The sequence below is a fragment of the Podarcis melisellensis genome (assembly GCF_964234715.1).
Source record: "Podarcis melisellensis genome assembly, chromosome: 8".
Taxonomy (NCBI): Eukaryota; Metazoa; Chordata; class Lepidosauria; order Squamata; family Lacertidae; genus Podarcis; species Podarcis melisellensis.
The window spans coordinates 61794726-61819908 of record NC_138540.1 but is presented as its reverse complement, the minus strand read 5'-3'; the positions used below and the strand labels follow the sequence as shown (position 1 = coordinate 61819908).

Genomic DNA, 25183 nt, shown 5'->3' with positions numbered 1-25183 from the left:
TAAACCACAGAGCCTAGGGCTAGCCAATCAGAAGGTCGGTGGTTCGAATCCCCATGATGGGGTGAGCTCCCGTTGCTCAGTCCCTGCTCCTGCCAACCTAGCAGTTCAAAAACACATCAAAGTGCAAGTAGATAAATAGGTACCGCTTCGACGGGAAGGTAAACGGCGTTTCCGTGTGCTGTTCTGGTTCGCCAAAAGAGGCTTTGTCATGCTGGCCACATGACCTGGAAGCTGTACGCCGGCTCCCTCGGCCAATAAAGCGAGATGAGCGCCGCAACCCCAGAGTCGGTCACGACTGGACCTAATGGTCAGGGGCCCCTTTACCCTTTACCTTTTTAGGGGTGGGGACATCTGTGGCCTTCCAGATGTTTTGGGCTCCAACTCTCCTCACTGTCACATAGCAGAGCCAGAGATTAGGCATGATAAGAGCTGTAGCCCATAAACAACTGGAGGACCACAGCTCTCCTGGGCTAGATGAGCTGCTGGCCTGATCCTGTATCTACATACAGCTACCGTGCGCTTAGAATTTAAATCCAAACAGCCCACATTCTGAGCCTGGGAAAGCTGAGTTCTGTGACCCAAATATTTTAAGCACATCTGCATAATTGTTTCATTTTCTGCACATTTTACTCATCTGCTGCAAGCCAGTGTGAGTGTGTGTGTGTGTTTGTGTGTGTGTGTAGATATGTAGGTTGCTGAAGCTCCACCTCCTGTCCCCTGGAAATATCATTCTGCTACCCTGACTGGGTTTCAATATTCTAGCCAAACTTCTCCTACAATAGCTATAAGATTGCTTCCCCTCCTTCCAAGTGAAGGCTGAGATTCTTAGAATGCAGACACAGTATACCTTTAAGGTGCATTTGAGGCACATTTCCCCCTCAAAGAATTCTGGGCACCATTGCTTACCCCTCACAGGGTTGCAATTCCCAGAAACTCTTAAGTAACTGTGGTACAGTGGTACCTCAGGTTACATACACTTCAGGTTACAAACGCTTCAGGTTACAGACTCTGCTAACCCAGAAATAGTACCTGAGGTTAAGAACTTTGCTTCAGGATGAGAACAGAAATCGTGCTCTGGCAGCGCAGTGGCAGCGGGAGGCCTCATTAGCTAAACTGGTGCTTCAGGTTAAGAACAGTTTCAGGTTAAGAACAGAACTCTGGAACGAATTAAGTACTTAACCCGAGGTACCACTGTACAGTGGTACCTTGGTTTGCAACTGCTTTAGATTACAACCGTTTTGGATTACAACCATGTCAAACCAGGAAGGGTGTGTTCCCTCTTTTGGATTACAACCCATTGTGGGGGGGGGGGAGACCCCATTGGCGAAAGCACGCCTTGGTTGACAACCTGTTTTGTTTTACAACCGGACCTCCGGAACGGATTATGGTTGTAAACCAAGGTACCACTGTACCCTGAATCCTTTGAGGGGGGAAATGCTCTATGAATGTGCTTCAAAGGTATAGTGCATATGTAGACTTTGGCCTCATTTACACCATCCAGTTTAAGCACTATGATTCCCCTTTAAACCGCCATGGCTTCCCCAAAAGAATTATGGGAGCTGTAGGTTGTTAAAAGTGCTGAGACGAGGCCCTGGTTGCACTCCTAGCACTGTAGTCCTCAGAGTGGTTTCATAGTCCATCCCTCTTCTCAGGGGACTTTGAGAATTGTAGCTCTGTGAGGGGACCAGTCATCTCATAGCAACTCTCAGAAACTATACTTCCCAGGGAAGCCATCACTGTTCCAAGTGGTATCATGGTGCTTTAAAGGTATAGTTCGCACACAGCCTTAGTAAGCTTAAAGCCAGCACCTATTTCTATGCTCTGTGGCTTTTTCTACCCTCCAGAACAGCAGCATACGTTGAGCCCTGAGTATAAAGCCTTTCATGCTGCTTAATATTCCCCTTCGGTTCTAGCTGGGAACATGTAGCATTTGAGTGTTTTACAAAAGCGGATGGCTTGGTGACAGAGGATGTCCCGGGTCACCTATTCCATCACCGCCAGCCTTGTGTGGGCATTTGCTTCTGCCTGGCACCTCTGTGTCTTGATACCCCTTTGTTTCATGAGCTGGGAGGGCAATCCAGCTGCCCTGAGCAGCCAGGATCCGTAGCTCCACGAGGTTCTCTTGCTTGATTCTCTGGTCCAGGCTTGTGCCGTGAATATTGATTTGGGGGCAAGGGCTCATGGGGACAGCTGTGCGCAGATTGCAAAAGCTGCTCCTCCTGGTGGGAATGCAAAGGACCAAGAGGGATGTTTTGCCAGCTGTACCTTTTATCTTCTTCTACTTGCACCCCGATGGAGTGGAACTCTCTGCGGCTCCTGCTTTCTGTGTCTGAATCGGATATGGTTTCCACCTTTGGGAAAGAGAAAGAAATGAGGATGAGGGAGAAGCAAAGAGGAGGAAAGATAAACAGAGAGGAAAAGGGAAATCCAGAAGTGGTATCACTTATGGTGAATTGATAAGTGGCAGAAAGCAAGAGATAACAGGGAAGGGGGGATTGATAAGTAGAGGAAAGAAAAATAATGAAGGAGATGGAGACAAGTGCGAGAAAGATTCAAAATGATCAAAATGAATTGAGAACAAAGTAAGGAGAGGGAGAAAGGGAAAGATGAATAGTTAAGTGTATTGAAGTACAGAAGGAAAGCATCAGAGAACGATTCATAGCTGTGTGGGAGGGAGAGGGAGCTGTGAGGAAAGAGCACTTGCAAAACAGGCGGGGGGGCATTTTGAATTCCCATCACCAGATGCAAACGGAAATCCAGATAAACCATGTGAGTGGAGAGCAGAGATCAAGTACTCAGGAGCCCTGTCCTCCCCTTTCATCCCTCCTTCCCCTGGGCATGCTGAACCTCATTCAAAGGCACAGGCCTGATGATCGCCAAGACGCTCCTGCAAGCCGGGTGGAAGAGAGGAGAAAGGTCACCCCCACACTCCAGGAGGGAGCAGCTGCTGGGAATTATTTTGCTCCTTTGGCTCAAGTGGAAAACTCCACAGCAACAGTGGGTAAAGTGCTGGGCTGTACCCAATATTAACCCTACTCAGAGTAGAGCAATTGAATCTAAGGCACATGACTAGAAAAGCTGACATCCCTGGCTTTACGAAAGGAAAAAGCTTTATCTGCTAGATTTCCGCATGCCAAGTTGTTAAAGTCACAGGAGCAGAGCTGGTAACAGTGGTGCCTTGTGGAAGGCAGGGAAGCCAATGGAAGGTGGAGGCAGAGCCATTGATAAACAGGGTCCACTCAGTCTAGTTTCGTCCTCTACTGAGTTCCACAAGGGCAACACCAAGATGGAGGAGGAGGAAGCTGACAGCCAGGCCCCCCATAACCCCTTGACTGGCTGAGGGCAGCCTGAGGTCAGCGGGATAGTGCGCCATTTGCCCTAATGGATCTGCCTCCAACTGGCCGGTAAAGATAATGGGGGAAATTCTTGATGGCCTCTATTGGCCTTCCATGCAGTCGAATGAACCCCTACTGGAGCAGAAATTATAAATGTGGCCTTTTAATTTCTAAAGTTTGCATTTCTGAAGTATTGGTTTCCTCTACGGGGCGTGATCCCTTATAAAAGTACCTTTGGAAAATGGTAGCTGTGGCTTAATTGAATCATTTTGCATCAGCTTCTCGTGCTTCGTTAAGAGCCAAAGCCCCCACTCCCAACATTTTGACCTTGTCAAACAAGCAACTGCGCACCATGAAGTCGGATCAGACACTTCCTTTCCGCCAGCTTGCCCCCTCGGCTGAACCTCTCGGATACACTTGTCTGAACTTAATTTAACCTCCCTCCACAACACCTGTGCTGATTCTTACTGACAAGGGACAGGCCTGCTAACGAAGTAGGAACAAATGGCAAGCAAAGGAAATGCAAATTTAGGAGACTAATAAAAATTAAAACTAGCAAAAGGGGAGAACATGAACCAGGTGCCTGCCTTGGAGCTCTTTTTCATTAGAAGTTTGAAGTCATCGCCAAAAATTAGAATCTTTGCTTACTGAAACCATGAAACGTCACAAACCACTGGGATTTTCCACATCTGGTCAGAAATGGCTTGAATTTCACCCTTCGGGCCTTTTCTGTAACCAGTGTAAGCTAAGATGAAAGTTCTCATTTCACACTCCCTTGTTCGTAAGATAAAAAATGCCACCTTTTGAAAATGACAGTCTACCCAACTCTCTATGCTCAGGAGGATTGAACCAGTGAACATAATGCCAGAACTGTCTACATTGCTCCTTTGAGCTTTGGCTTCCCCTACGGAGGAGTATCATTGGACCCTCAATTTGTAACAGATCAGGGTGCATGGGCATTTTGTGGAAATGGAAACAAAAGGGCTTTATTAATTTCATTCCGAATTGGAACCAGTCAAGAAACGAATGCCAGAGGAATGGATGAGTTCTGATAACCATATATTCATTTACTTCTATGTATCCCTCGTTTGCTTTGTTTGCCCCCTTCATAGCTGGAATAGGTCAGATGGAGATTTTCAGGGGGCATGAAGAAAAGAGCAGTTTTTAGTTAAATCTATTTTTAGGCAAAGCCCTGGATGCTAATTGCTGGAATAAATCCAATAGTGTCTTTAAAGCTCTAGAGACTAGTGGACAAGCCCAGCGACATCTCTGAGCCTTGGGAAAAAAACAGCCATGCAGCCTCAGAGTTTCTCTAAGTAAGCTCAGAGTAAGCTTCCTAATCTAGTCTAAGACAGAAGGACAGGCTGTTCCAGATTCTACCTCCTTTCCGGCTACCTGAGGTTCCCTTGACTTCTTTAGCTTATCAAAGGGACAAGGAATCTCTGGTCCAGGCAGCCTTCCAGGCTTCTCTGTCTTGCCTCTGGGACTCTGGGACTGGCCCTGCTTGGCATCCTCCTTGAGTCTTGTCTGGCTAGAACCCTGGTGATGCTTCTTGCTTGCCTGGATGGAGGATAAAGAAGGATGTGAAGTGTGTGTAGAAACTAACCTGCTGTACAAAGGTAATATTTACATGCATTTATCCACTCACTTTTGCTTCTGGCCCCACCCAGCACTTCCACGTGGCCCTCCAAAGGTTGACCTTGGGGTAAAAAAGATTTCCCCTCCCTGCTTATACTCAAATTTCTGAGACTTCACCCAATTTTTCCTCCCAAGTACCTCCAGCATATAAAGCATTACTACTACTACTACTACTACTACTACTACTACTACTACAATTGAAAACAACTTACAATCTCAAAAATGAGGTGAACAATTCATGGATGATCAAGGTTTTATTCTGGTTAGACCTGGCATTTAGCAACACCACCACCAAGCAGGGGGCTGACTGACTAGAACTCACAGACTTTGAAATGCAACCAGTGAAACAGAGGGGGCATGGGCTTTGATGTCATATACCTTTGCTCACCTCTGTATCTCCCCTACCAACCACCACAGGGATAGCAGTCTCATTCCCAACCCCTTCCCAACTCCAGCCCAGATGCATAATGAGCCTGACCTGCGCTCAAAAATACACACAGCAGAGGTCTGAACCCTTTGAGGCAAACAATAGGGCTGTCCAATGTAGCACTAAGTAACTTGCTCCATTAGCGCAATGATTTATGTGTGCCTAACAGAACTCTCCTCTCTCCACATGCCACCCCTTAATCTGTTTGTGAGTTGGTTCCCCCAACCCTCCAGCACAGATTTAAGGAGGGCTTGGGGCACTTAAAGGGGGAGGACAGGGGGGAAAGTTCCATTGTGCAACTGTAAATACTTAATGGAACGAGTACATTGGACAGCACCCAAAGTGCCTACAAATTCACAACTGATTCACTGCAAAGGGAAATAACAGATGGGAAGAACGAAAACCGAAGACCCCGTGCACAAATGGAAAACAAAACAAACGTGGCTTGAATGATCAACACAACCAATAAATTTTAAAAATGAATGGAGCAGCAAAGCAAATCGAAGCAAAGCAACTGAGGAACGTTGTCCTGTGATCTTACATTCTCTTGCTTTGCTAGCAAGGTATTTTTTTATTGGTTATGTATTTTTAAAATGTCTAATCCAGGCTGCATCCAAACAGATCCCAGGGTAGTATGCAACAGGATCAACCATCGTAGCATATGATAAAAGCCAAACATAAACTGCCATGAAACCAAAGAACACACACAACATAAAGCAACACAGAACAATAAAACTAACCACCCAATGGCTGGGCAAAGGAGCTGAGAATGCGGTTCTGTCACCAACGTTGAATGAAATAAGGTCTGCTATCAGTCCAGCTGGCTTCTGTATGTGGAATGTATGTGGGTATGTATCTTGTCCTTCTCTTAGAGATGGATGGATCTGCCAGTTTTGATTCATCTCAGATTCTCATTTTTCCAGTCCTAAGTTCAGTTATCCACATTACTGCGCCAATTTGCAATTTGTTCTTCAGAGTCTTCATCAAAATTAATCAACATTTTTGGGCAGATTTCTCACCATGTACACAGCTTTGTATGCACTTCCTCCATGACAGACACATTTCGCAAGCAATTTCTCCATCTATAATGCATTTCATATGTTATTTTCTCTTCTGGTTGCCACCCTTCTGTCTTGAGAGACAATGGAGTATGCCTCCTCTCTGGGGTGCAAGCCTGGGCAATGTGTATCACGGTCCTAGGGTACCCAGACAACAGGAACACACTATGGATTTTATTATTTGTACGCATTATTTGGTTGGAAAACCTGCACCACAAAATCTGAAAAAGTGTGTATTTTGAAGGATAGCCATGTTTTGGTTCATGTATTGTTTTGGACAGTTAAAATTAAGTAGGTTTGTATTAAAATCTGAACAGAACCAAATTCTTCCTCCATCCCTACCTTCACCATAGAGTCCACTGGCAGAAAAAAGGTAAAATATAAGAAACCAATAAACCAATGTTTCGGGCCAGCCTTGCATACAACCTACTCTTCATAGAATGAACAGCCACTGAATTGTACTAAAAAAAAAGTCAAGGTATAAATGAGCTGTCTTTTAAATCACAAGGTATATATATCACTGTAATTTAGGTGTATTCAGTACCGCCTGATAGTGCCACAGGTGTTTTCACTTTAGCAAACTTCTTCGGTGGATTAGAGCGATACCATCTTTTGAACTGGGCAAGGGGTGTGAAATATTTGCTGATGTATGGACAGTATTAACATCAACAGAGTAGCTGGTTCATACAGTATGCAGCTCCAGAAATATATTTGAGCTTTAGGATATAATCTATGTTCATGTAAAAATTTTACTTTTGTGTATTATGTGATATAATCTTTTATGAGAGAACTGTTTCTATTAAAGGCTGATGGTGGACCTTTTGATGGTAGAATACTTTAAAAAAGAAAACAGTGATATATATATACCTCATAGGTTGGTTATAAAAGACACTTAATTTGAAACTTTGACTTTTGGGTTTTTGAGCATATCTTTAGTAGTCAGGGAGAGGTTTCCTTCTGGGTTTGTTTTCACTCACTAAATTGTGCCCCCCCCAAGCCCAAACCTCCCTGCAATCCTGGGCCCACCCTGAACCTACCTGAACTCCGATAGATGGGCGCCATTTCCTCTGACGAGCCAAACTTCTCAGCTCCTCCCTCCCCGGGATTGTCCTGATGATGAGGGTGGGGGGGTTGGGGGCAGTCCTGGGTTGGATTGAAGGCAAGTCCAGGGACATGGCAGTGATCTTGGTGCTTTCTAGGCTCTCTGTGGAGTTGCAGCGCTTGGCGGCCTCTTTGGACCACGATGGACTCCTTTTGACTTCCCTGGGCAGGAAGCTGTCATGGGCGGACTCAGAGCTGCTTTGCGTCGTCACCGAAATGAGGGGCTTGGCTTTCATTCCTGAAGGGAGGGGAGGGGGAGCTTTCCTGTAACTAAAGGCTACACGGAGGGGTGGGGTGCAGGGTGGAGAGACAGAGATAGGGAAGGAAAGCAAAATGTGTCAATAAGAAGGGAGCTCTCTACTCATACAGGCACCTATTGGACAGGGCTCATGATGTTATATGTGGTGAGGCAATGGGGACGAGGAAGGGCTGTAGCTCAGTGCCAAACTCATTTGAGTGCAGAAGGTCAATCCCTGGCATCTCCAGGGAGGGCTGGGAAAGAATCATCTCCAAAAACCCAGAGAGCTCCAGCCAATCAGCACAGACAGTACTGAACTAGATGGACCAATGGTCTGACTCAATATAAGGCAGCCTCCATGTCCTTAAAGCTCCCCCATCCCCCCACCGTTTGCCTTGTTTTGGAAATGTTTCACACACACATTTCCTTGTCATTGGCCTAGGAGTGAGAAGACTCGCAGAGGTATTTGCTAGCTATGGGGTTTCCTCACCTTCCTTTCCTATACCAATTTCTGAGCCATTTTGAATTAATTTAGCAAGGAAATTGGGACAGGCATTTTTAAACAGATAAAACATTGCATAGCATCTCTGAGAGTGGGTCACATCGGACCAGAACAATTTTGGGGCAGGAGCGCAGATTCAACCTTAGCCATCTCCAGGTTGGGCTGGGAAAAGTCTTGTCTGAAAGTCTTGTCTGCCTGTCAGTGTAGAACAGGGGAAGCCACTGAAGTGCCCTCTCCAACTCTCTTCAACCTCAGCTCGGACAGGTGTTGGAATTTAGCAACATCTGGAGGGGAGGGTACCACATTGAATAACCAATGTGAAGATGATGAACCAACTTCCTGTTGTTGGCGAGGGAATGCAGGTCAGGAGCTGAGCACCTGCTTTGTATGCAGAAGGTCCCAGGTTAAATCCCAGCATCTCCAGGTAGAGCTGGGAAAGAATCTGCCTCTGAAACCCTTGAGAGCTGCTAACAGCCAGGGCAGACTGCACTTAGCTGGGTGGGCCAGGAGTCTGACCTGGTTCAAATCAGCTTCCGAAGTCCTGTGTTGGTACTTACAGGTGCTTGGCTTGAGAATGCTGCTGGTGAGGGGCTGGCCAGGCTGGTGGGTGGTGGTTGCCATGGTAAAGAGAGAGAGGCAGTCATCGTCCTGGGAGCAGCCAGCTTGGATGGCTCTCAGGTAGCTATGGCTGCGCATGCGGAAGCAACCAGGCAGGTCTAAGGCCTCGACAGCCTGTGACTCCACCTCTCCGAAGACAGACTCACACACGGCCTCAAACTGGTGGTTCAACTCATCGTTAATCTGAGGAAAGGGGAAGAAGATGGAGGGGCATGGAAGGCCGTGAATGGAGCTAAGACCTATGGTGCCAGAATTGGGGATGTGCAAATCTGTCCAATTTCCCCACAAAATCCCATCCTCCTCTGTACCCACACTTCTGGAAGGGGAAAAAAAATCCTCACTTGGGGATTCAAGTGGACACTTGATATTTCAAACTGACTGATTATGGTGGCATTGAAATATTGACAGTCCACTTAAACCCCACTAAGGAAGGTGCCCCACATTTGAAGATACATGGCCCAATTTACACAGGTGTCAGTTTCCCCCTCCACTCTCCAATTCTTGTACCCCAGGGTAGGGAACCTGTGGCTCTCCAGGTGATGCTGTACTCCAGCTTGCACCATGTCTCATCATTGGACATGCTGGCTGGGGTTGATTAGATTTGGATTTGAGCATCGTCTGGAGCGTCAACAACATCTGGAGAGCATCAGGTTGGAGAAGGCTGCTTTAGAGTTGTTGTTATTGGACAGAGCAATTCATTGGATGAGTCACCCACATTTGGACAAGCACCCTTAAGGTGGCTTTCAAATCCAGATGTTTGAAAAATCCAGTATGGTGAAGTGCAGCCTTGCTCAGTCTGGTGCCTTCCAGATTTTCACATTCAGTTCCCACCATCCCTGAACACTAGCCAGGGCCAGCTGGAGTTGATGGGAGCTAGAGTCCTGTGGGAGGAAGGCCATAGATTCCCCACCCATCTCTACCTAGTCCCTTTCCTGTAAGGCAAGAGCTAAAGAACAAATCACCTCACCTGCCCGGTGGTAAAGGAACGTCCATACCCTTGTCCCCGTGGCCGGATTCGGGGTGACGTGCAGCAGCTGGGACAGTTACAGATATATGAGTCAGAATAGTGCCTACTTGCAAACCTAATGAGAGACATGGGGAAGAAAGGTTTCTGAACAAAACCCAAAACATGACACGATCAGAGCAGATGGAAAATGACTCAGGGCTGACTGGGTTTGACTTCGCAAGCTCCCTGCCCTTATCCTATCAGATAGGGGTGGGGAACCTCAGGCCCCAAAGCCAAAGGCAGCCCTCCAAGTCCCTCTATTGGGCCACACCCTCTCTCTATAGGCCACACCCTCACCAGTTCTGCTTCACATCTAATTTTTTCTTTCTTTCCCCAGTTTGGAATGTCTGTTGCTCGCCTGATGGAGGTCAGAGTGGGATGTCTGGAAGCCAGACAAGTGCACAAAGATAAACTGTACATTTTTGTTCTGCTCACCCATCCCTGGTATGTGATCCTTGGAAAGTTTCCTACAAGAGAACATGGTCCTCGGGCTGGAAAAAGGTTTCTCAGCTGGTGTGGAGCATAGTTTTAAAGAAACACAAAAATGGATGGGTAGAAACTTTATATGACAGCCCCCATCCTTTGTCATGGATCCTGAGCAGGTGTGAGGACTATATCAAAGGAGGAAGAGCCAGCTGGATCAGAAAGAGGTGCTGAGCTTGGCACTAGCCAAGAGCCCCTTGTGACTGAGTCCACTCTGAACCAGGTTCTTCCAAGAAACTGGGCCCCTTTACAGCAGGGGCTGGATGCTTCCCACTGACTTGAATAAGGTGCGAGCTGATTCTAAGGTGATGAAAAGCTAAGTTTCCAGAACTACCCACTGAAGATACTCCACCCTTTAGGAAAGGAGTCAAGCCTAGAAGGGTGTGGTTTGGTCCAAAGGAGATAGAAGGCCAGTTTCTCATTTGTGCAACTGCAGTGCTTGGTGTTCTCCAAGGTCCTGAAACTCCAGTCTGGTCCTACATGCCTCTTGCCTAAGCATCCCTTCTATGCATGGGCTTCTGCTCATGGTCAAGGCATCTCACCTTACTTATCAGTTGCCACCCACTAAAAAATCCATATTTTTTTTGTTCCCTTTGCTGAGCATCTCCCCACCTCCCTGCGTGGTTATATGAGAAATGCTCTGTTCTCAGGTTCTTACTTGGTTCTAGCCTGATCTACACTGGAGGAACGGCGGTACCCCTCACGCCGGGTCACCCCCTTGGGAGACACCTTGGTGCTGGTATCCGAGTCCCCACTGTCATCATCTCCCATGGCCTTGATATAGCTGCCACTCCGCATCCGTCGACAGGGTATCTCACCATCCTTCCCTGAAGCTGGATATCCTCCCCAATCATCTTGGGGTACCTGAAGGAAAAAGAAATTTCATACAGTGTGTGTCTTGTGTGCATATATGCTGGATACTTTGAGGTTTAATAGGAAGTTCCACAGAAGATGCCTGTGACAATTTATGACAGCCCCAAGGATGCAGCTATAGCATTTGAGGGAATGATTGCATCTCGATCATGTTCTTCTACCAACCTTCTCAAATATCCCTGTGAGAACGATAGCACTCTGTTTGACTTAGGAGTCCACTCTACACAACAAACTTGTATTGGTTTTAAAAACCCTTAACGGTAATAATAATCACCGTTATTTATTTATTTATACCCTCTTTATCCCTGACAGGGACTCTTTGTAGCTTGGTGAGAATTTTCTGCCAGTGATCGATAAGCCTCCCCAAACTACAGTTCCCAGGGAAAGATGAGGGGGTGGGGGGAAAGTAGGGTGGGGGGAAAGTAGACTGCTAAGGGATGCAAAGGTTATGGCTCTCAGAAGCTGTCTGTAAAGAAACTGCCTGCCTGCTACAAATACACTGAGATCTAATGGTAGGTCCCTGGGTGGTTTGTAGTTTGCTACAGGTTCTGATTTTCAATAATTTAACAATAGTAAGTAAAATATGGACGAGCCAAAGCACAGTGACAGAGGACATGCATTGCATGCAGAAGGTCCCAGGTTCAATTCCTGGCACCTCCAGGTAGGGTTGGGAGAGACACCCTCTCCAAAACCCTGGAGAGCCACTGTCAGTAAATGTAGACGGAGCTGAGCTAGATGGGCCAATGGTCTGACTCGGTGTAAAGTAACTTTCTATGTTTCTGAAATTGCAAACAAATAGATAGATCTCTGCCATGATTGGGCTTGTGCTAATTACTTCTCTCGCAGTGTCTATATTCCTTGCTTGTAAGGGCTGTTCAATTGCTTTCGACCAGGACTTTGCTCAATTCTGCTAACCTGTTTTAGATTTATATGTTAGAATTGCTGATCTGTAGCAACTCAGATGTAGCCTCAGGTTTGCAGATGCAGATCATCTCAGTGCATGGCTCTTGGGATGCAGCATGTAATTGGCTCCGCCCCAAAGTACTGTTTTGGGTCTGGCTTCACCCCAAGGTCACTATTCTGCACCTGGTTGCTGGCCCTCAGAGTCCTAGTAAACCTTGTTGTCTGAACTTAGCACACCTCACTGCCCTCCATGTGTTGCTGTCCTATGACTCCCACCATCCCTTCATGCTGAAAGGAAGCCATATCAATAAATCATAAACTGGTTTATCTGCATAGAATGGATGTGTTTTTTATGCATTATAAGATAGAAACTAGGATGCAAATGTGCCCAGCTATTTTCTTCTTCTGTGGGCTTTTTTTCTTTGGTGTGTGTCATAGGACTGTATCTAATGTTCTCTGCTTGCTGGTGTAAGGGCTTTTGTGTTGGCAAATGGGTGAGTTTTAATGTTGTACAGCAGACAAATTCATTGCAACAGTTGCACAAGGGGTAATCTGTTGCACAACAGATTGTGAAATCTATTGTGCAACAAAGTTACCAGCAACCTGCTTATGCATTTCCTTGTACAACAATGTTCTGCTGCAGCAAAAACGTTTTGCTAGTGGAAGAAGGATGCTGTGAAGAGACTTTGACTTAGTGCTGCAATGGTTGGATACAACCCTTATTCCCTTGCTTCTGAAAGCATCTTCTCCAGACTCTGCTGCCTTCTATCTTCATGTGAAATGTCAAAATGAATATTGCTCTTTTTACTTAAAAATATTCACATGGGGAAAATACTCACATCTAAAAGGAAGTTGGATTTTTAAAACAACAACAACAGAGTCCACTCAAAGTTCTATCCCTGAGCTTTAAGCAAAACTTTTTACATAAAGAAATGTGGGTATTTATATATTGTACGAGTTCAGAAAACAGTGATCTTCTGCAGCCAAAAAGCAGCCAAATCCAAGTCTGCTAGTCAACTGTTAACCCATTGTTTAATTTATGCGGTTGATCCTGGCTAACATAGTTGCAGGAGGCTGCAACTGAAAGATACTTATCTGAGAGTGAACTTCACTCTCAGACGTCATTTCAAGAAGACATACATTTTTCATCAGAGCCCATTCACACATTCAGCTACCAGCCATCAGGTGGTGATGTCAAATCAAGGGATCTACAAGTGTGTGCAAACTGGATCTGACTTGATGTTCAGAGTGTTCCTCTGAGTTCTTGTATCTCAAAATACATTAAGCTAAGTGTTCTTAGAAGATATCAATATTTTTATTAAGATTTACAAATTAAATAAGAGATGAGTACAACTGCTAAGTTCTCTTTTGGGGTGATAAAATGTTGGTACTGCAAAACATTAAACTAGCCTTCACCAACCTGGTGCCCACCAGGTGTTATGGACTACAGCTTTCAGGAGCCCATACTGAGAAGGATGAATAAGATACATGCGTAAAATTGGTTGTCCTATGTGCCATATTTTGCTTCATACACTTAAAGCAATTGTCTCCTACAGCCAAATCATATGTGAGCTTTTTAAAGAGAGGAAACTTTTTTAAAGCTCGCCCCAAATGCACCAAAGAGGTGCCGATACTCAGTTCTGGTGAGTTCCAGCTGAAAAAAAAGCCCTGGCAACACACACAGAATAAATCATGTACATAGCACTGGGGGAGGGTTATTGAGTTGTTGTTGCTTTTATTTTGATTATGTACGTGGTGGTTTTATAATTTGATTTTATCCTGCGAACCACACTGAGACTTGTGGGTATAGGGCAGTATATAAATTCTAATTCTAATTTTAATTCTAATCACTCAAACTTCAATTAGCCAGCAAAGGTGAAAATACAGGTAAAATACAGATGAGCTGTCTCTACCGCCACAGCTGATCTAAGCTTTTTTTTGGGGGGGGCACATGGAAGAGTTAAACTGGGGAAACAGTCTGGGGAAATGCATTAGTCCCCCTACCTCAGTGGCTCAGATCCAACTTGCACCCCACCCCCCAGGTAGCTGTTTTTAAGTTTTCTAAAAAGCCAGGGGATCTAGTGATGGAACTCCTGATACCCTGCACAGTCTGGCAATTAGGTTAGCCACTGAAGTTATCACCACATTTCCATATGCAATTCCAAATACCCAAAACATGGACTCATCAAGATCTTGCAGCTAACAGAGCTCTTTGGCTAGAGGCAACCAAAGCTGGCTTCTTAGCCCCCAGAAAGCTGGAAACTGCCTACTTGTAGACACAACCTGACCTATACATCATAGTTCTCTAAAACATCCTTTGACAACTTGGTGCCCTTCAGCTGATGGAAGTTATAGTTCAAAAATATTTGGAGGTTGCCAGGTTGGCAACGGAGCTTGAACCCTGCCTACCCTTCAGTTCATGACTCTCCAGATGTGATGGACTTTCCCCAGACCAAGTCTTTACGTTTCCCACCCCATGGAAGCACGTCTGCTCTAGAAAGAGGCAGGGCTTTCTCCCATCCAGAAATCCTCACCTCATAGCTCCTCCAGCAGATGAAATCCCACCCATAACCAGAGCAGCAAAGCAGACAGGCAAACATCTGTCTGCACCGATGACACCCTTACCAGTTTCTGGTGACGAGTTGGCATCCCTTGGGCTATCAGGAGGAGGGCAAAACAGGTGGATGGGAGCAAGAGGCCGGAACAGACACAGTTGCCTCTTTGTCTCTTTCTCCCAGGAAACATCAAGGGATGTTTCTTTTCATCCTTGTGCCCACCCCCCTGCTGCAGTGGGCTGAGATGGGGACAGCCAAAGGGAGGATGGGATGGGCGGAGTGTTCCCTATACAGCAGCCCCTCCCTCCAGCCCCTCACTCTGGATGGGCAATCAAGTCAAGTGTCATTCAATCTCTCCTTCCCTCTGGGGAAAACACACACACAGAGAGGGAGAGCGAGAAGAGTTAATTAGCTTTTAATTAAAAAAGAACAAGCCCGTCATGGAGCTGGCTGGCTGAGTAAGCCTCTAAGCTGGGGGTAAGGGGGGAGTTTGGATCATGTCTGGGAGCAGAAGGATGTAAACAGAAGGAGCAGGATAAGTTTTGATATGTCCAGGCTGAGGGAGATGGGGGATCCTTAGGCAGGACTTTGACTAGTGCCACAGGCTGTGGAGGGTGGTCTCCAATCTTTGTTGTCCCAAGCTTGGCACACCCCCCCTCCATTAACTGGAGCCTTAAATCTCAGGCTTGAGGGCTGAACTAGTTTTCCAGTGTGAGCAGACCCCTGTGATTGGAGAATGCTGGGAAATGGAACACTCAGGCCTGACCAGAGTTTCACATGAAGCAAAACTTTACTGTGGATTTAGCCACCTTCAGATGTTTTGGACTGCAATTCCCATCACCCCCGCCAGCAGGATGGGAATTGTAGTCCAAAACAACCAGAGGCATCTGCTTGGGAAAGGTTAGAAGTAGCTCAGTCAGTAGAGCAGGAAACGCTTAATCTCAGAGTCATGGATTTGAGCCCCACATTGGGTGAAAGATTATTGCATTGCATGGCGTTGGACTAAACGACCCTTGTGGTCCCTTCCAACTGTGATATATGCATACAGTGGTACCTCGGTTTAAGTACTTAATTCATTCCGGAGGTCCGTACTTAACCTGAAACTGTTCTTAACCTGAAGCACCATTTTAGCTAATGGGGCCTCCTGCTGCTGCCACGCTGCTGGAGCACAATTTCTGTTCTCATCCCGAAGCAAAGTTCTTAACCTGAAGCACTATTTCTGGGTTAGCGGAGTGTGTAACTTGAAGCATATGTAACCTGAAGCGTATGTAACCTGAGGCACCACTGTACAAACAAGGCCTGAGTAACTTGTGCCTCACTGAAACAAAAGCAACCTACTAACCAAATCTTTGAATTTCCTTCTCCATGAATGGGGATGTTTACTGCATCCAGTTGGGAGAGATAATGTTGTGTGGGAAACTGGTAAGAACACTTCTAAGAACTTTGTCTGGCGGGGAATGAAGACATTATTTTCCTGACAAGCTTTCCCAGCTGGATGAATAGGCCTCTGCCAGCAGCGTCCATTTCATATTGTTTTAAAAATGCATATTCTGTTGCTTTCTGTGTTGTTCCTAATTGGGTTTTTTAAAGTTGTTTTTATTGCTCAGAGCAGACCTATTGAAATTAATGAACATGACTAAGTTAGACTATCAAGGCAATGTACTAAATATAATGGGTTATATCCAACTAAGTTTCACTCTTTTTTGTACATTGCCTTGATATAGCTGTCTATCTGGAAGGCAATTAATAAATATCTATAACAACAATAATAACTTTTTTAAAATGAAGAACTAGTATGAGAATTTGCTTTCCTCCCTCCTCCCAACCAATGTGTCATGTTTTCAAAACTCTATTGGTTTTTAGGAGGTTTTTGCAGCTGTGGAATGGGGTAGAAATACTGTAGGATAAATAAATAAAAATGATGTTTGGTTCAAGCAGAGTAATGCTTGTTGCAGGATGTGATCTTGAAATATATTGAGAAATGTTGGGCTGTGGTTTTAGCTAATGATAACACAGGGCCCTAGAGACTCAGTAACTCACCAGTCATCTTGCTGTGTTCTCCTCTGTCATATTGAGAGAGCACAGGTTATTTGGTGAATAAGTGGGAGGGAATTTGGAGAAATTCACACTTCTGAAAACAATACATGAACGGAAACACAAATATCCTACTAAATTCATACTTCTCTGAATTTTGCAATGCAGTTCTCTGGCAGAACAAAATGTGCACAGAAATGCATACTATATATCAATGGAAATAGCATACAACTACATTATATTAGGGGAATGGATGGCAAAATTATGTATATTACACCAAATTGTATACAAAATGTGTTTATTAGGACTGTGGTTCCCAAACGTCTCCCTGCCCTCCACGGACCACTTGCAAATTGTGAAAGGTCTTGGCAGACTGCTTAATGATTTTTCTGTTGGCTGCAGCATTTGTAACGTGCTGTGATTGTCAATTGCATTTTAATTGCTTCTTTCATTGGACTACTACTCCCACCCACCCCAGCCAACACAGCTGTGCTTGCTGGGGCTGATGGGAGATGTAGTCCAACACCATCTAGAGGAAGGCAGGTTGGCAAAGATTGACTGGGACGGTGCAAGACAGTCCACATGGAACACACAGCTTTGTCTTCCCAGCAAAGGATCATAGTTGGGGTATTGGCCCCACTGTCCACAGCATTTGCCACCTGAGGGGATTATTTCACTCTACCTAAAGGGAAGGGTTAGGGTTAGGGTTGTATCTCAGGCATGAAAAACTGCCTGACTCTGATCGCTTAAGCCAACTGGAGAACGTCTACTTGTGGCATTGCACTCTACAGAATACCATAGGGTGGTGGCCACAAAATGGGGCATTCTCTGCTGTTGACCCTGTTATGTGGAATGCCCTTCCCTCTACCACAGGTGAAGCAGTAGCTACCAGCTGCTTTACACAATGTCTTGAAAATATGTATCTTTTTGCTCAGACATTCCCTAACCCATAAGATTGGACCCTGAATTATTTGTATGAACCCTCTGAATCACTTCTTTACTTGCTCTTACGTGGCTCCATTGGTTTTAGGTTGTATTTTGTTTCACGCATATTGTTTTTATATTGTACACAGTGTACACTGCTTAGAGATTTTTAAAATATTAAGTGGTTTAGGAATGCTTTTAAATAAATAAATGCATATTTACACAGCTACAGCAGCCACATGCTAGAAGATCATAGAAGCAGCTCCAAAAAAGCTGTTTGTGTGTTAGGTAAAAAGGTAAAGGACCTCTGCATGGTTAAGTCCTGTTATAGGTGACTATGGGGCTGTGGCACTCATCTTGCTTTCAGGCTGAGGGAGCTGGCGTTTGTGCACAGAGGGCTTTCCAGGTCATGTGGCCAGCATGACTAAACCGGTTCTGGTGCAACGGAACACAGTGACGGAAACCAGAGCGTATGGAAACACCGTTTACCTTCCTGCCGCAGTGGTACCTATTTATTTACTTGAACTGGCATGCTTTTGAACTGCTAGGTTGGCAGGAGCTGGGACTGAGCAATGGGAGCTCACCCTGTTGTGGGGATTCGAACCGTCAACCTTCTGATTGGCATGCCCAAGAGGCTCAGTGGTTTCGACCACAGTGCCACCTGCGTCCCTGTGTGTGTATTACGTGGTGGGTCTGTGTTCCTAAGGAGGGCTAGTTTCAGGATTTGGCGTCCTCCTGAAGCAGCATGTCACAGAAAGGACCAGATATGCAAATTGAGAGCCCACCCAGGAGTCTCCTGCCAGATGATTGAAGCAAACAAATATAGGGGGAAGGCATGGCTATAGGGGTGAAGGTGAAAACAGGGGTTGAAAACTTAGTAGCTGCATGGGGTGCAAATGCTCCTTGTTAATTCACCCCCCAGCTTGGTTTTAATGCATCTATGTGGGCTTTTTGTTCATTCGTTCGGCTGTAAGTCGCTTTGGATTACATTGGGCAAGATAAAGTGACCAACAAATTTAATAAATAGTAATATTAATAATTTCTATTTTTATCCTGTAAGTTACTTTGAGACAATTTGGTTTAAAAAGTGACAAATACATGTCGTCGTTGCCATCATGATGTAACTTGAGTATCCCAGCTCTATGAGGGGATATATGTATATTTTTCAATCACAGTTCCTCAAACAGCAGCTGGGATGAAGAGTCCTGGTTCCTTCCAGCAGCAGTTGTTCATTTATTTTAAAGAAATACCTTTAAATGTTTTATAATAGGAAGCAAACCGGGAGAAAGAAGGGAGGGTGGTAATGCAGCAGCTGCTAGGCTCATTCAAGCCATCCAGCCATCCAGGTGTGTGCTAGGGGAGGGGGGATGCCCTGATGATGCAGGCTGAAGGCCGGCAGGCCAGGGACCTCTGCAAAAGTCTGTGAGGTGCATGCTAAAGAGGAAGACAGGAGGAGGAGGACGGGGGATGCAGGAGGAAGCCAGGGACTGAAGCAGGCAGATTGCAAAAGGAAAGCAAACCCCAACCCTAGCTGCACAAGGCAGCCTGGTTGGATCTAGGGAAAAGGCAGACTGGGCAAGTCTGTCAGTTTCAGGTTCTCCCAGCTTCTCAATTATCTTGTCTTAAGTTCTTTACATTTCTCCACCAAGGTGTGTGTGTGTGTGTTTTAAAATCATCATAAAAATTCATTAGCATACCAGTGCAAATTTCTCCTAAAATGCACATTTGTAATGCATTTTTTGCATTAATATACATTGATACACCTTTTGCCTAATAGAACTTTGTGAAACAATTTCCACTAAAATTCATATATGTTCTTTTCACTAATACATGCATTTTAATCAATGCTTGTACGTATATGTTTATGCGTATGTGAGAATTTTGAAGGATGGCTGACTTTTGACTCACATCTTGTTTTGGAAAGTGTGAATTGGGTAAGTTCGCCACCTGAATGCCACCTGAATCAAAGCCCCCCCCCCCCCAAGGGCAGAGATATGTGTTACAGAGTAAACATGGAGCTCCCAAGCCTGAGTTTGCTATTTAATGCCAAGGCCAAGTATGGGGCAGAAGTTAACCCTCTCCCCACCCACTGAAGTTCCCCTGAAAATGCCTAATTCTAACCTGATCTCCCCTTCCACCAGCCAGTATCTGAGACTGGGAGTAATTCTGGCCAGTGAAGGCTGGTCCATTAGGCTGAGTGGGGTTTAGCTCCACCAACCTCAGCTTGCTCTCAGCCAGCCCTCACCTGCCCATCTTCTTACTTACAACTCTGCTAGCAAACAAATAAGCAAGCAAGCAAATAAAAACTTTAATTACTTGCACAGTCCTAACTGTAAGAGGTTCCCGTTGTTAACAGTTGGATCTAAGCAAGCGTGGGTTTTTGTGGGGGTCATTTTATTTTCTACATGTTATCTGTACAGTGAACTGGGCCTACTGCTTGAACAATATTTCATTTGTATTAAATCATGGATAGCTGCCTTGAGCTTTGGGAAGAATCAGGGCAGAGATCGAAATATATGCGAGGCTTCAGAAGCAAGGAATTGGAGTGAGATTCTGGGATCTGGCTGTGTTTTGAGCTGGGGTCAGAATCTTGCTTAATTTTCCACCAGGATCAACACATCCACCAGTAGTGTGCAGCTATGCCAAGTCGCCTCTCTGTTTCTGTCAGCTTCCTAGCCAAATGAGCGCCAACACTCACTCTGCGCATCCAGCCAGGAATATGAACAAGAGATCTGAGGAACAAAAGGCAGAAAACTGGGAACTCAGTCCAGGAAATTAGGCAAAATTATTCTCAAGCCCTTGACTAAGAGGAATACTGCTGGGTTAACCGCACAATGCACCAGACCTGTCCTTACCTCTTCAGCATTTTCAGGAACCTTGGTTCCTAGGGAGGAGGACAACAGCTTTACAAGGCCCCTAGGTACAAGAGCACCCACCAAATTCACCTTTCTTAATGCCTCTGGCAAAACATTTAGACGGGGTCGGCCCTACTAGTAGGCAGAGTGAGGAGATGACCTCAGGCAGCAGAACCAGAGTGTGTGTGTCAGTGGTGCCCAGATGTTGCCCTTTGTGTTGGACATGTTCTGTCCTGTGCCCCCTAAGGCAGTTTACTGCCCTTTGATAAAGAACAAAGAGTCCAGCACCCTAAAGCTCAAGGTGTGGCTAATCATTCCAAGTCAACGTGCAATTCAGCCATCAACTTCTGTGGAATTCTGTGGATTCCAAAGCAAGCTGACCTGACCCGCACCTCCTAGAGGAATGCACAGGTCAGAATGAAATTATCCTTCGGATGTTGCACCTCTCAGAATTTTGTGAAACAGTATTCAGTTCAAGAAACATAGAATCATAGAACTGCAGAGTTGGAAGGGACCCTGAGAGTCAATGCAGGAATCTCAACACACGGTCTCCCATTCAAGTTGAAACCATAGTGGACCCTGCTTAGCTTTGCAAATGCGCTAGCAGTTTTATTGTTGCACCACTATTCAAATGTGTGGAGAAATATATTTTAAGATAAAACATGTTTTAAATGTGAATAGTTAGATAACATATATTTATATGTGACAAAATAGGCATTTAAATAGACATTTCCATGTAGATTCACTTTTATAACTAGCTGATTAAGGTAGAAACAGGATGGGTTGGACCTGTTTGTTAGGAGGTACGTAATTTTTAAACTGTTTTGAGATATTTTAGTTGTCTTGTTTTAGCACTGGCATGTTTCCCATCCCTGTTTCCATTGGAGGAAGGGTGGGATATAATATTAATAATAACAACAGCAATAACATCAGCAATAATTTAGCTTGCCTTTCTTCTAATATATTAGTGGGCCTGCACTTCAACCTAGGCCAGCCCTCCAGATGCTTGGTTGGGTACACCCGGTTCCCCTCACCCTACATGCTTGGCCCTTAGGAGACTTAGAAAAGAGCCAAAGGGGAGAGGTTTCATGCATCTGCTTCCATAAGCAACTAATTCTGGAGAGATCCTTCAGGCCCCCATGCCTTTTCTCTGGCTGTCTTGTCCCAGGTTGCCCTCCTCATTAGCGTGCGGAGCCCATTGATCAGGCCTGTGCAGAAACCGCCCTCCGAGAGATGAGCAAGGTGGTTCATCTTAATTGTTTGTTTGGGCATTATTAGCAAGAGCAACGCAATGCTCGGATGTCTTCGGACACCTTGGTAAGCTGACGCAGCCAGCAGCTCCTCAGAAACCTCGGGCCTTTTAAAACAGAGAGCCGCCTTTGTGCTTCTTCTTCCTTTTGCAGGCAGAGGCTATTATAGCCCTGACATTTCTCTAATCACCGACATCAAGGTGGAGCTGCAGTGCATCATGGGAATGCAAAGGAGAGCAAAGGGAATAGAGAGCAAGGCGGCAAATGGGGGGGGGAGCTTTCGGAATCAGCAGGAGGGGAGTCTTAAGCTTGGGGAAGAAACCGTCAGGGGAGAGCCTTTGAAAGTGATCCAGGCTGGCCATTTATTGGATAGATGGGCATTTGCCCTTGGAAACAGCGTGGCAGGGAATCTGAAAAGCCCAAGGCTCTCCTCCCCCCTTCCTTTCTTTTTGCAGGCCTGGTCAGTAGGAAGGGGCTTATTCCCTGCATGCTTTTTAATCCATGATCAAACCTACAATGGAATGACTTGCAATCATGGAAGGGGGCTCCTCATATGCTGCTTGGATCAAGGAATCAAGCCCCTTTTAACTAGTGCACATCTCGCAGCGCATGGGATGCGCCGTCCCAGCTTTACATGCCTGATCAGCCCATCCCATCAGCCCCAGCCAGCACAGCCAAGGATGCTGGGGACTGTAATCCAAAAACATCCCCATTCCTGATCAAGGTATAGACATCTATATCTCTGTATCTAAGGGGCTCTAGGGAATGGAACTGAAGACACAAAGTTTGCTCCTCCTCTACAGCAGCGCAGCCTCTACCCACCTCCTTACCTGAAGATAATGATAGGATCGGTCCTTGGCCTTGGCCTCCTGGAGCATCAAGGCTTTCTCCGGGCCTCCTCCCGAGCTGGGGTAGGCCTCCCGCGCTTGGCTGACGGTCATGGTATGCCAGGAGCTCCGCTTGAGCGTCTGGCCATCGAGGGACATGGACATTCCCGCGCAAGCCAAGCACTTGCCCTCCCCACCTCCGCTCTTCAGACTCTTCAAGGTCAAGTCTCTGAAGGCACTTTCAGGGGTGTCCACGCAGTACTGGGTGGCCTGGTCGATGGCGTGCTGCCTCCCGGACACCATGTAGCTGCTGTCGCTATCCAGGTTGTCGTCGGAGCTCCACCAGCCCATCATCTTGTTCCGGTGGCGGGAGGAGGAGGAGGAGGAATCCAGCTTGCGGTCCTTGCTCTTGCTGCGCTTGCCGTGGCGCGACTGGCGGTGGTGGTGGTGAGGGTGGTGGTGGTGGTACCCTCCCTCGCCCCCCCGGCCTTCCATCTTGGTGCCGTTGTACTCGCGCTTGGAGGGGGCCTCCAGAGAGTGAGACTTGGCAAAGAGCTTCTGGACCGAGTGGACGAGGTGGCGGATGCGGCTGGGGCTCTCGCTCCGCGGCTGCTCCGTGCTGCTGGCCCGCTGGTACTGCAAGGTGTGGAAGCCGTCGTGGTGCAGGGGCAGCTGCTTCTCAAACTGGTCGAGGAGAGTGGGGGGCAGCCGGTTGATCTTGCCGGAAGGGTGGGCGGCCGCCATGCACTCGTCGCAGGAGTCGTACTGCTGCGGCGTGTGGTGCATCCTAGGGAAGGTGCTGCTGCTGCTGGCGGCTGAGAGGGGCTCCGTTAGGCTGAGCGGGGCCTCGGCAGAGCCCCGCGATGGGCAGTAGTGGTCCAGGGAACAAGGCTCGCTGGGGCTGAGGAGGTATGGCTGGCGAGACTCCTGGCTATGGTGGATGTATTCCATCGGCTGGTCGCAGGCCTCTGGGACGCAGTGGCAGGGGTGTTCTCGTGACTGGCTGCGCTCCCCATGGTAACTCTTCATGGTGTCATAACCGTGCGCTGCGTGGCCAACTCATCTTGCCATTGGTGGGGTGGCAGCAGACGAACCTACCAAGAGAAATACCAGCAAAAACAGGTGAGGGGAGAGCAGAAGCTCAGTGGGAGAACACATTTCTTGCATGCAGAAGATGCCAGGTTCAATCCCTGGTGCTGGGGAAAAAAAAATCTCTTTCTGAAACCTGGAAAGGTTTTGCCTGCTGGTGGAAACCAGGGCTAGCCAACATGCTTTCCATGTGCTCTTGTATTCCACTTCCTGTAGTCCCTGGCACTGGACATGCTAATAGAATAATAGAATTGTAGAGGGACCATGAGGGTCATTTAGTCCAACCCCCTGCAATACAGGAATCTTTTGTCCAATGTGGAGTTCAAACCCATGACGCTGAGATTACGAGTCTCATGCTCTACTGAGACAAGGAGGTGGTCTCCCATCCAATTACTAACCAGGCTTGACCCTGCTTAGCTTCAGAGATAAAAATGATCAAATGAGAATGTTCAGGGTAGGATAGCCATATAATATATGACTATAGCATGGCTGCCGTTGGAGTGCAACAACATCCGGAGGCCCCCATGTTGGCATTTAAAGGCTAACATAACTGATTCACATTTTCTGAAACAACACACAAGATTTCCATTTCCCCAGATTTTGGAATACAGTTCTCTAGCCAAGTAATGCACAAAACTGCATATACTTTGATGATGTGTGCCTGGAAATGCATGTGTTAGTGAAAACAACATATGCATTACCAGGAGAAACTGCTTTGCAAATCTGTGTATATTAGGCAAAATTACATAGAAATATATGTAGATTAAGATAAATTTGCACTAAAACGTTGCGAGAAACAGAGAGGAACCAAAATTTACTTGCCTATCCCTAGTGTGGGGGCACATATTCAGGCTTTCCTTTTTTAAGAACAGGCATCCAAAAAGCAAAAGCAGGTGAGCCTGAGCAAAGGTTTCCAAATCTGTCTCCTCCTTGGATGATCAGCATCTGAAACAAGATGGAGAGAAGGCCGAGGCCATGGAGCGATCGGAGACCTTGATCCATACCAATCCCACCTGCAGGAACTTCAATCAAGCTCAGCACCACTGGAGAGACCTCCCCACCCCCTTAGCTCTTAGTCAAAACTTTGACTCAAAAGTGACTGCAGCTTGCAACTGGAACCAGATTTCAAACAATCAGGGAAGGAAAAGGGGCAAAAAAACCTGAGCTGTGAAAGAACAGATCCCTGCTGATCTCACATTTCTCAGTTTCAACCAGGAGAATTGAGTGGTGAAGCTTTTCCTGCAGGTTGGGAAGAAGTACGTTTGAATCTTCACCCACCATAACAAAACAAAGCAACCCACCGCCAACCTAGGGGTGGGCAAATCTATCACTTTTCAGTTTCTCTCAGTTTCCCAACCTTCAGTTCTCCACATTACATTTCCATCTCGGTTTTAATTTTAAAAAGCTCTCATGAAAATTCACCAGCATTTTGGGATGAATTTCTCCTTATATACGTATGTACAATTT

At 46.2% G+C, this 25183-nt stretch overlaps 1 protein-coding gene across 3 annotated transcripts in view; it reads right to left on the bottom strand.

Moving 5' to 3' along the window:
- DLGAP3 (DLG associated protein 3) overlaps positions 1-25183 on the bottom strand; it is a 178801-nt gene that overhangs the window by 10984 nt on the left and 142634 nt on the right. Inside the window, exons 3-9 of one of the 3 annotated variants that reach the window (XM_081921190.1) lie at positions 24539-24661; positions 22631-23721; positions 11065-11270; positions 9885-9999; positions 8857-9100; positions 7496-7836; positions 2266-2351 (exon numbers count right to left, since the gene is read on the bottom strand). In XM_081921190.1, the coding sequence (XP_081777316.1) occupies positions 2266-2351; positions 7496-7836; positions 8857-9100; positions 9885-9999; positions 11065-11270; positions 22631-23656 (2018 nt within the window). In that variant the 5' untranslated portion in view covers positions 23657-23721; positions 24539-24661. The remainder of the gene's footprint in view (positions 1-2265; positions 2352-7495; positions 7837-8856; positions 9101-9884; positions 10000-11064; positions 11271-22630; positions 23722-24538; positions 24662-25183) is intronic. The other 2 variants (XM_081921192.1, XM_081921191.1) reach the window with 2 other exon arrangements.